This window comes from Oncorhynchus clarkii, unplaced genomic scaffold (genome assembly GCF_045791955.1).
Source record: "Oncorhynchus clarkii lewisi isolate Uvic-CL-2024 unplaced genomic scaffold, UVic_Ocla_1.0 unplaced_contig_3708_pilon_pilon, whole genome shotgun sequence".
Classification (NCBI taxonomy): Eukaryota; Metazoa; Chordata; class Actinopteri; order Salmoniformes; family Salmonidae; genus Oncorhynchus; species Oncorhynchus clarkii.
The window spans coordinates 131,166-142,500 of record NW_027261032.1 but is presented as its reverse complement, the minus strand read 5'-3'; the positions used below and the strand labels follow the sequence as shown (position 1 = coordinate 142,500).

The following is an 11,335-nucleotide window of genomic DNA, read 5'->3' as shown; positions in this document are numbered from 1 at the left end:
TAGGCCTGTAGGGACTGGAATCTGCTATAGATATCTACTATAGGCCTGTAGGGACTGGAATCTGCTATAGATATCTACTATAGGCCTGTAGGGACTGGAATCTGCTATAGATATCTACTATAGGCCTGTAGGGACTGGAATCTGCTATAGATATCTACTATAGGCCGTAGGGACTGGAATCTGCTATAGATATCTACTATAGGCCTGTAGGGACTGGAATCTGCTATAGATATATACTATAGGCCGTAGGGACTGGAATCTGCTATAGATATCTACTATAGGCCTGTAGGGACTGGAATCTGCTCTAGATATCTACTATAGGCCTGTAGGGACTGGAATCTGCTATAGATATCTACTATAGGCCTGTAGGGACTGGAATCTGCTATAGATATCTACTATAGGCCTGTAGGGACTGGAATCTGCTATAGATATCTACTATAGGCCGTAGGGACTGGAATCTGCTATAGATATCTACTATAGGCCTGTAGGGACTGGAATCTGCTCTAGATATCTACTATAGGCCTGTAGGGACTGGAATCTGCTATAGATATCTACTATAGGCCTGTAGGGACTGGAATCTGCTATAGATATCTACTATAGGCCTGTAGGGACTGGAATCTGCTATAGATATCTACTATAGGCCTGTAGGGACTGGAATATGCTATAGATATCTACTATAGGCCGTAGGGACTGGAATCTGCTATAGATATCTACTATAGGCCTGTAGGGACTGGAATCTGCTATAGATATATACTATAGGCCGTAGGGACTGGAATCTGCTATATATATCTACTATAGGCCTGTAGGGACTGGAATCTGCTATAGATATCTACTATAGGCCTGTAGGGACTGGAATCTACTCTAGATATCTACTATAGGCCTTTGGGACTGGAATCTGCTATAGATATCTACTATAGGCCTGTAGGGACTGGAATCTGCTATATATATCTACTATAGGCCTGTAGGGACTGGAATCTGCTATAGATATATACTATAGGTCTGTAGGGACTGGAATCTGCTATAGATATCTACTATAGGCCTGTAGGGACTGGAATCTGCTATAGATATCTACTATAGGCCTGTAGGGACTGGAATCTTCTATAGATATCTACTATAGGCCTGTAGGGACTGGAATCTGCTATAGATATCTTACTATAGGTCTGTAGGGACTGGAATCTGCTATAGATATCTACTATAGGCCTGTAGGGACTGGAATCTGCTATATATATCTACTATAGGCCGTAGGGACTGGAATCTGCTATAGATATCTACAATAGGTCTGTAGGGACTGGAATCTGCTATAGATATCTACTATAGGCCGTAGGGACTGGAATCTGCTATAGATATCTACTATAGGCCTGTAGGGACTGGAATCTGCTATAGATATCTACTATAGGCCTGTAGGGACTGGAATCTGCTATAGATATCTACTATAGTTATGTAGGGAATGGAATCTGCTATAGATATCTACTATAGGCCTGTAGGGACTGGAATCTGCTATATATATCTACTATAGGCCGTAGGGACTGGAATCTGCTATAGATATCTACAATAGGTCTGTAGGGACTGGAATCTGCTATAGATATCTACTATAGGCCTGTAGGGACTGGAATCTGCTATAGATATCTACTATAGGCCTGTAGGGACTGGAATCTGCTATAGATATCTACTATAGGCCTATAGGGACTGGAATCTGCTATAGATATCTACTATATGCCGTAGGGACTGGAATCTGCTATAGATATCTTACTATAGGCCTGTAGGGACAGTAATCTGCTATAGATATCTACTATAGGCCTGTAGGGACTGGAATCTGCTATAGATATCTACTATAGGTCTGTAGGGACTGGAATCTGCTATAGACATCTACTATAGGCCGTAGGGACTGGAATCTGCTATAGATATCTTACTATAGGCCTGTAGGGACAGTAATCTGCTATAGATATCTACTATAGGTCTGTAGGGACTGGAATCTGCTATAGATATCTACTATAGGCCTGTAGGGACTGGAATATGCTATAGATATCTACTATAGGCCTGTAGGGACTGGAATCTGCTATAGACATCTACTATAGGCCGTAGGGACTGGAATCTGCTATAGATATCTTACTATAGGCCTGTAGGGACAGTAATCTGCTATAGATATCTACTATAGGTCTGTAGGGACTGGAATCTGCTATAGATATCTACTATAGGCCTGTAGGGACTGGAATATGCTATAGATATCTACTATAGGCCTGTAGGGACTGGAATCTGCTATAGATATCTACTATAGGCCTGTAGGGACTGGAATCTGCTATAGATATCTACTATAGGCCTGTAGGGACTGGAATCTGCTCTAGATATCTACTATAGGCCGTAGGGACTGGAATCTGCTATAGATATCTACTATAGGTCTGTAGGGACTGGAATCTGCTATAGATATCTACTATAGGCCTGTAGGGACTGGAATCTGCTCTAGATATCTACTATAGGCCGTAGGGACTGGAATCTGCTATATATATCTACTATAGGCCTGTAGGGACTGGAATATGCTATAGATATCTACTATAGGCCTGTAGGGACTGGAATCTGCTATAGATATCTACTATAGGCCTGTAGGGACTGGAATCTGCTATAGACATCTACTATAGGCCGTAGGGACTGGAATCTGCTATAGATATCTTACTATAGGCCTGTAGGGACAGTAATCTGCTATAGATATCTACTATAGGTCTGTAGGGACTGGAATCTGCTATAGATATCTACTATAGGCCTGTAGGGACTGGAATATGCTATAGATATCTACTATAGGCCTGTAGGGACTGGAATCTGCTATAGATATCTACTATAGGCCTGTAGGGACTGGAATCTGCTATAGATATCTACTATAGGCCAATAGGGACTGGATTTAAGCAATAAGGCCTAAGGGGTGTAGTATAGGGCCAATGTACCACGGCTAAGGGCTGTTCTTAAGCACAACGCACAGAGTGCCTTTTGCTATTAGAAACTGGTTACCAATGTAATTAGAGCAGTAAACATTTGTTTGCTATTGTCACGTTGGTCATAACAAGGAGACCAATGCGCAGCGTGATAAGAATACATACTTCTTATAATGAAGAATAAACACTGAACAATGTATACAAAACAACACAGACGCAATGATACACACGTACTGACAGGCAACTACACATAGACAATAACCCACAAACCCAAAATGGAAAATGGCAACCTAAATAGGATCCCCAATCAGAGACAACGATAAACAGCTGTCTCTGATTGGGAACCAATTCAGGCCACCATAGACCTACATATACCTAGACATACAAAAACCCCATAGATATACAAAAAACCCTAGACAGGGGAAAACACCTAGACAATACAAAAACTAAACCAACCACCCTTGTCACACCCTGACCTAACCAAAATAATAAAGAAAACAAAGATAACTAAGGTCAGGGCTTGAAAGTTATACCCATGGTATACGGTCTGATATACCATGGCTGTCAGCCAATCAGCATTCAGGGTTTGAATCACCCAGTTTATAATATACTATAGATATCTTACTTTAGGGCCTGTAGGTATGGCAGTGACTGGAATCTGCTATAGATACTAAATAGACTGTAGAGACTGTAGGTACAGCAGGGACTGGAATCTGCTATAGATACTAAATAGACTGTAGAGACTGTAGGTACAGCAGGGACTGGAATCTGCTATAGATACTAAATGGACTGTAGAGACTAGGTACAGCAGGGACTGGAATCTGCTATAGATACTAAATGGACTGTAGAGACTGTAGATACAGCAGGGACTGGAATCTGCTATAAATACTAAATGGACTGTAGAGACTGTAGGTACAGCAGGGACTGGAATCTGCTATAGATACTAAATGGACTGTAGAGACTGTAGGTACAGCAGGGACTGGAATCTGCTATATATACTAAATGGACTGTAGAGACTGTAGGTACAACAGGGACTGGAATCTGCTATAGATACTAAATGGACTGTAGAGACTGTAGGTACAGCAGGGACTGGAATCTGCTATAAATACTAAATAGACTGTAGAGACTGTAGGTACAGCAGGGACTGGAATCTGCTATAGATACTAAATGGACTGTAGAGACTGTAGATACAGCAGGGACTGGAATCTGCTATAGATACTAAATGGACTGTAGAGACTGTAGGTACAGCAGGGACTGGAATCTGCTATAGATACTAAATGGTCTGTAGAGACTGTAGGTACAGCAGGGACTGGAATCTGCTATAGATACTAAATGGACTGTAGAGACTGTAGGTACAGCAGGGACTGGAATCTGCTATAGATACTAAATGGTCTGTAGAGACTGTAGGTACAGCAGGGACTGGAATCTGCTATAGATACTAAATGGACTGTAGAGACTGTAGGTACAGCAGGGACTGGAATCTGCTATAGATACTAAATGGACTGTAGAGACTGTAGGTACAGCAGGGACTGGAATCTGCTATAGATACTAAATGGACTGTAGAGACTGTAGGTACAGCAGGGACTGGAATCTGCTATAGATACTAAATGGTCTGTAGAGACTGTAGGTACAGCAGGGACTGGAATCTGCTATAGATACTAAATGGACTGTAGAGACTGTAGGTACAGCAGGGACTGGAATCTGCTATAGATACTAAATGGACTGTAGAGACTGTAGGTACAGCAGGGACTATGGGAATGTAGAGAAACATTCAACATTCCATAGTCTGTCGTCAGTACAGGGCAGTTAAACCAGAAATGTCTTTTAGGATTCTGAGGTGACAGTTACTTCTCATCCCCGGTGACGTCACTGTATGAGGCTTCAGCTATCTACCATCTTACATAAGGCTTGGAGTCTCCACCTCACCCCTGCCTCAACTCTCTGTATCGGAATAAGACTTTATAAACACTGTGTGGGAGAGAGAGAGCATAACAAGGGTTTTACAAGGGGAGGAGAGGGAACCAGTGTTGAGTCAGAGACAGACAGGAGACAGGAGGAAGATGTCAGTGTGTGGACTATAGGCTGGTATTTACATGACTATTATAAACAGACCTTTATATACTCTGGGAGGGCTGGAAACACACATCCTCTGTTACCCAGGAAAGCACTTTGTCACACACATACACACATGCACATGCGCACACACACACACACAAGCTTCGACACACACTCATGCACAAATTCACGCACGTACACACGCTCACACACACACTCAGATACAAGCACACACATTATTGTACACACACTCACGGTGTGTGTTCTCTCCCCTCCCCTGCAGACCAGAATGAGTGTGAGGATGGGCTGGATGACTGTGAGAGCAGAGGGATGCGCTGTAAGAACCTCATCGGGACCTACATGTGTATCTGTAACCCTGGTTACACACGGGCCCCTAACGGAGAGGGCTGCATAGGTAAGACACACACACTAACACATACAATTCTGGTTTTATCACCAGTTCATGGCTGGTCTATGTTATGGGGTTATTCAATTCACATATACACCAAACTTACCAAGACACCAAAGAGGAGTATGATCCCATACAATGTACACACATACAATATTCCTATCATCTACTTGTAGTAGCAAACAATACATGTGCTAATGGATCTGTAGTTCATGTAGGGTTCCATTGAGGTTAGAACCATCATACTTCATGGGGATTTGTCCATCTGGTGAACTACTGCAATAAACTGACATTCATCTCACAATATCTGATATAGTTTTATTCAGACTACCCTGCAGATCTGTTCTGGATTTAATCACTATATCTCCACCGTGTGTGTGTGTGTGTGTGTGTGTGTGTGTGTGTGTGTGTGTGTGTGTGTGTGTGTGTGTGTGTGTGTGTGTGTGTGTGTGTGTGTGTGTGTGTGTGTGTGTGTGTGTGTGTGTGTGTGTGTGTGTGTAGATCTGAACGAATGCTCTGCTAAGCCAGGTATCTGTGAGAACGGTCGTTGTGAGAACACGGTTGGAAGCTATCGCTGCAGGTGTGACCAAGGCTTCAGCGCCAACCCTACACAGACTGAATGTATAGGTAAATACACCCCTTTCCCTGCATCTCTCTCACTCACACTCTCACTCTATCTCTATCTCTCACTCACTCTCTCTCTCTCCCTCTCATCTAGATAACCGCCAGGGACTGTGTTTCACGGAGGTGTTGACTACACTGTGCCAGATGCAGTCCAGTAGCAGGAACAGTGTGACTAAGTCTGAGTGTTGCTGTGATGGAGGACGAGGCTGGGGCTCTAACTGTGAGCTGTGTCCTCTACCTGGGACCACACACTACAAGAAGATGTGTCCACTGGGGCCCGGATACACAACAGACGGCAAAGGTAGAAATACTCACTCATATCTATACACAACCCTGCACCATGGATGGTACACAATCACTAGTCCACTGAGCTAAAGCAGAGGCAATAGCTCTGTGACATCACATTGTCTTCAGGTCTCACCAAACTACCTCCACTTTATGGACGGTTGGGATCTACCTGAGGACTACTCAGGCAAATGCAGATGAGTGTGTGTTTATGATGATAATGTTGTAGTTGACAGGACTCTCTCTCCCTCAGACATTGATAAGTGTGTGTTTATTATGATAATGTTGTAGTTGACAGGACTCTCTCTCCCTCAGACATTGATAAGTGTGTGTGGATGATGATAATGTTGTAGTTGACAGGACTCTCTCTCCCTCAGACATAGATGAGTGTCGTGTGATGGGGAACCTGTGTGTGAACGGACAGTGTGTCAACAGCCTGGGCTCCTACAGCTGTGTGTGTAAAACTGGGTACACCACAGATATCACTGGCACCCTGTGTGTGGGTAAGACTACGACACTCTAACACTGTTTAAGGTCCAGCCCCAAATCACACTCTATTTCCCACTACCTTTGACCAGGCATTCTCCTCCCTCTCTCCTGTGTAGATATGGATGAGTGTAACTTCTCTCTCTCCTGTGTAGATATGGATAAGTGTAACTTGTCTTTCTCCTGTGTAGATATGATTGAGTGTAACTTGTCTCTCTCCTGTGTAGATATGGATGAGTGTAACTGGTCTCTCCTGTGTAGATATGGATGAGTGTAACTTGTCTCTCCTGTGTAGATATGGATGAGGTTAACTTGTCTCTCTCCTGTGTAGATATGGATGAGAGTAACTTGTCTCTCCTGTGTAGATATGGATGAGTGTAACTTCTCTCTCCTGTGTAGATATGGATGAGTGTAGCTTCTCTCTCTCCTCTCTAGATGTGGATGAGTGTAACTTCTCTCTCCTCTAGATGTGGATTAGTGTAACTTCTCTCTCGCTTGTGTAGATGTGATGAATGTGACTTCTCTCTCTCCTGTGTAGATATGGATGAGTGTAACTTGTCTCTCTCCTGTGTAGATGTGGATGAGTGTAACTTCTCTCTCTCCTGTGCAGATGTGGATGAGTGTAACTTCTCTTTCTCATGTGTAGATGTGGATGAGTGTAACTTATCTCTCTCCTGTGTAGATATGGATGAGTGTAACTTCTCTCTCTCCTCTCTAGATGTGGATGAGTGTAACTTCTCTCTCCTCTAGATGTGGATGAGTGTAGCTTCTTTCTCTCCTCTCTAGATATGGATGAATGTGACTTTTCTCTCTCCTGTGTAGATATGGATGAGTGTAACTTGTCTCTCTCCTGTGTAGATGTGGATGAGTGTAACTTCTCTCTCTCCTGTGCAGATGTGGATGAGTGTAACTTCTCTCTCTCATGTGTAGATGTGGATGAGTGTAACTTCTCTCTCTCTTCTCTAGATATGGATGAGTGTAACTTCTCTCTCCTGTGTAGATATGGATGAGTGTAACTTCTCTCTCTCCTGTGTAGATATGGATGAGTGTAACTTCTCTCTCCTCTCTGGATATGGATGAGTGTAACTTCTCTCTCTCCTGTGTAGATATGGATGAGTGTAACTTCTCTCTCTCCTCTCTAGATATGGATGAGTGTAAATTGTCTCTCTCCTGTGTAGATATGGATGAGTGTAACTTGTCTTTCTCCTGTGTAGATATGATTGAGTGTAACTTGTCTCTCTCCTGTGTAGATATGGATGAGTGTAACTGGTCTCTCCTGTGTAGATATGGATGAGTGTAACTTGTCTCTCCTGTGTAGATATGGATGAGTGTAACTTGTCTCTCTCCTGTGTAGATATGGATGAGCGTAACTTCTCTCTCCTCTAGATGTGGATAAGTGTAGCTTCTATCTCTCCTCTCTAGATATGGATGAGTGTAACTTCTCTCTCCTCTGTAGATATGGATGAGTGTAACTTCTCTCTCTCCTGTGTAGATGTGGATGAGTGTAACTTCTCTCTCGCTTGTGTAGATGTGGATGAATGTGACTTCTCTCTCTCCTGTGTAGATATGGATGAGTGTAACTTGCCTCTCTCCTGTGTAGATGTGGATGAGTGTAACTTCTCTCTCCTCTAGATGTGGATGAGTGTAACTTCTCTCTCTCCTGTCTAGATATGGATGAGTGTAACTTCTCTCTCCTGTGTAGATATGGATGAGTGTAGCTTCTCTCTCTCCTCTCTAGATGTGGATGAGTGTAAAGTCTCTCTCCTCTAGATGTGGATGAGTGTAACTTCTCTCTCGCTTGTGTAGATGTGGATGAATGTGACTTCTCTCTCTCCTGTGTAGATGTGGATGAATGTGACTTCTCTCTCTCCTGTGTAGATGTGGATGAATGTGACTTCTCTCTCTCCTGTGTAGATATGGATGAGTGTAACTTGCCTCTCTCCTGTGTAGATGTGGATGAGTGTAACTTCTCTCTCCTCTAGATGTGGATGAGTGTAACTTCTCTCTCTCCTGTCTAGATATGGATGAGTGTAACTTCTCTCTCCTGTGTAGATATGGATGAGTGTAGCTTCTCTCTCTCCTCTCTAGATGTGGATGAGTGTAAAGTCTCTCTCCTCTAGATGTGGATGAGTGTAACTTCTCTCTCGCTTGTGTAGATGTGGATGAATGTGACTTCTCTCTCTCCTGTGTAGATATGGATGAGTGTAACTTGCCTCTCTCCTGTGTAGATGTGGATGAGTGTAACTTCTCTCTCCTCTAGATGTGGATGAGTGTAACTTGTCTCTTGCTTGTGTAGATGTGGATGAATGTGACTTCTCTCTCTCCTCTCTAGATATGGAGGAGTGTAACTTGTCTCTCTCCTGTGTAGATGTGGATGAGTGTAACTTCTCTCTCTCCTGTGCAGATGTGGATGAGTGTAACTTCTCTCTCTCATGTGTAGATGTGGATGAATCAACAACAAGTGGGACACAATCATGAAGTGGAACGACATTTATTGGATATTTCAAACCTTTTTAACAAATCCAAAACTGAAAAATTGGGCGTGCAAAATTATTCAGCCCCCTTAAGTTAATACTTTGTAGCGCCACCTTTTGCTGCGATTACAGCTGTAAGTCGCTTGGGGTATGTCTCTATCCGTTTTGCACATCGAGAGACTGACATTTTTTCCCATTCCTCTTTGCAAAACAGCTCGAGCTCAGTGAGGTTGGATGGAGAGCATTTGTGAACAGCAGTTTTCAGTTCTTTCCACAGATTCTCGATTGGATTCAGGTCTGGACTTTGACTTGGCCATTCTAACACCTGGATATGTTTATTTTTGAACCATTCCATTGTAGATTTTGCTTTATGTTTTGGATCATTGTCTTGTTGGAAGACAAATCTCCGTCCCAGTCTCAGGTCTTTTGCAGACTCCATCAGGTTTTCTTCCAGAATGGTCCTGTATTTGGCTCCATCCATCTTCCCATCAATTTTAACCATCTTCCCTGTCCCTGCTGAAGAAAAGCAGGCCCAAACCATGATGCTGCCACCACCATGTTTGACAGTGGGGATGGTGTGTTCAGGATGATGAGCTGTGTTGCTTTTACGCCAAACATAACATTTTGCATTGTTGCCAAAAAGTTCAATTTTGGTTTCATCTGACCAGAGCACCTTCTTCCACATGTTTGGTGTGTCTCCCAGGTGGCTTGTGGCAATCTTTAAACGACACTTTTTATGGATATCTTTAAGAAATGGCTTTCTTCTTGCCACTCTTCCATAAAGGCCAGATTTGTGCAATATACGACTGATTGTTGTCCTATGGACAGAGTCTCCCACCTCAGCTGTAGATCTCTGCAGTTCATCCAGAGTGATCATGGGCCTCTTGGCTGCATCTCTGATCAGTCTTCTCCTTGTATGAGCTGAAAGTTTAGAGGGACGGCCAGGTCTTGGTAGATTTGCAGTGGTCTGATACTCCTCCCATTTCAATATTATCGCTTGCACAGTGCTCCTTGGGATGTTTAAAGCTTGGGAAATCTTTTTGTATCCAAATCCAGCTTTAACCTTCTTCACAACAGTATCTCGGACCTGCCTGGTGTGTTCCTTGTTCTTCATGATGCTCTCTGCGCTTTTAACGGACCTCTGAGACTATCACAGTGCAGGTGCATTTATACGGAGACTTGATTACACACAGGTGGATTGTATTTATCATCATTAGTCATTTAGGGCAACATTGGATCATTCAGAGATCCTCACTGAACTTCTGGAGAGAGTTTGCTGCACTGAAAGTAAAGGGGCTGAATAATTTTGCACGCCCAATTTTTCAGTTTTTGATTTGTTAAAAAAGTTTGAAATATCCAATAAATGTCGTTCCACTTCATGATTGTGTCCCACTTGTTGTTGATTCTTCACAAAAAAATACATCTTTATTTTTGAAGCCTGAAATGTGGCAAAAGGTCGCAAAGTTCAAGGGGGCCGAATACTTTCGCAAGGCACTGTAACTTCTCTCTCCTGTGTAGATATGGATGAGTGTAACTTCTCTCTCTCCTGTGTAGATATGAATGAGTGTAACTTCTCTCTCTCCTCTCTAGATATGGATGAGTGTAACTTTTCTCTCCTCTCTAGATATGGATGAGTGTAACTTCTCTCTCTCCTGTGTAGATATGAATGAGTGTAACTTCTCTCTCTCCTCTCTAGATATGGATGAGTGTAACTTGTCTCTCTCCTCTGTAGATATGGATGAGTGTAACCTCTCTCTCTCCTCTCTAGATATGGATGAGTGTAACTTGTCTCTCTCCTGTGTAGATATGGATGAGTGTAACTTGTCTTTCTCCTGTGTAGATATGATTGAGTGTAACTTGTCTCTCTCCTGTGTAGATATGGATGAGTGTAACTTGTCTCTCCTGTGTAGATATGGATGAGTGTAACTTGTCTCTCTCCTCTCTAGATATGGATGAGTGTAACTTCTCTCTCTCCTGTGTAGATATGGATGAGTGTAACTTCTCTCTCTCCTCTCTAGATATGGATGAGTGTAAATTGTCTCTCTCCTGTGTAGATATGGATGAGTGTAACTTGTCTTTCT

The 11,335-nt window shown here is 42.8% G+C and overlaps 1 protein-coding gene across 1 annotated transcript in view; it reads left to right on the top strand.

Moving 5' to 3' along the window:
* Window positions 1–11,335, top strand: part of LOC139403872 (fibrillin-1-like) — a 128,668-nt gene that overhangs the window by 104,577 nt on the left and 12,756 nt on the right. Inside the window, exons 56-59 of the mRNA XM_071147050.1 lie at window positions 5,260–5,391; window positions 5,887–6,012; window positions 6,104–6,310; window positions 6,672–6,797. Coding sequence (XP_071003151.1) covers window positions 5,260–5,391; window positions 5,887–6,012; window positions 6,104–6,310; window positions 6,672–6,797 — 591 coding nt within the window. The remainder of the gene's footprint in view (window positions 1–5,259; window positions 5,392–5,886; window positions 6,013–6,103; window positions 6,311–6,671; window positions 6,798–11,335) is intronic.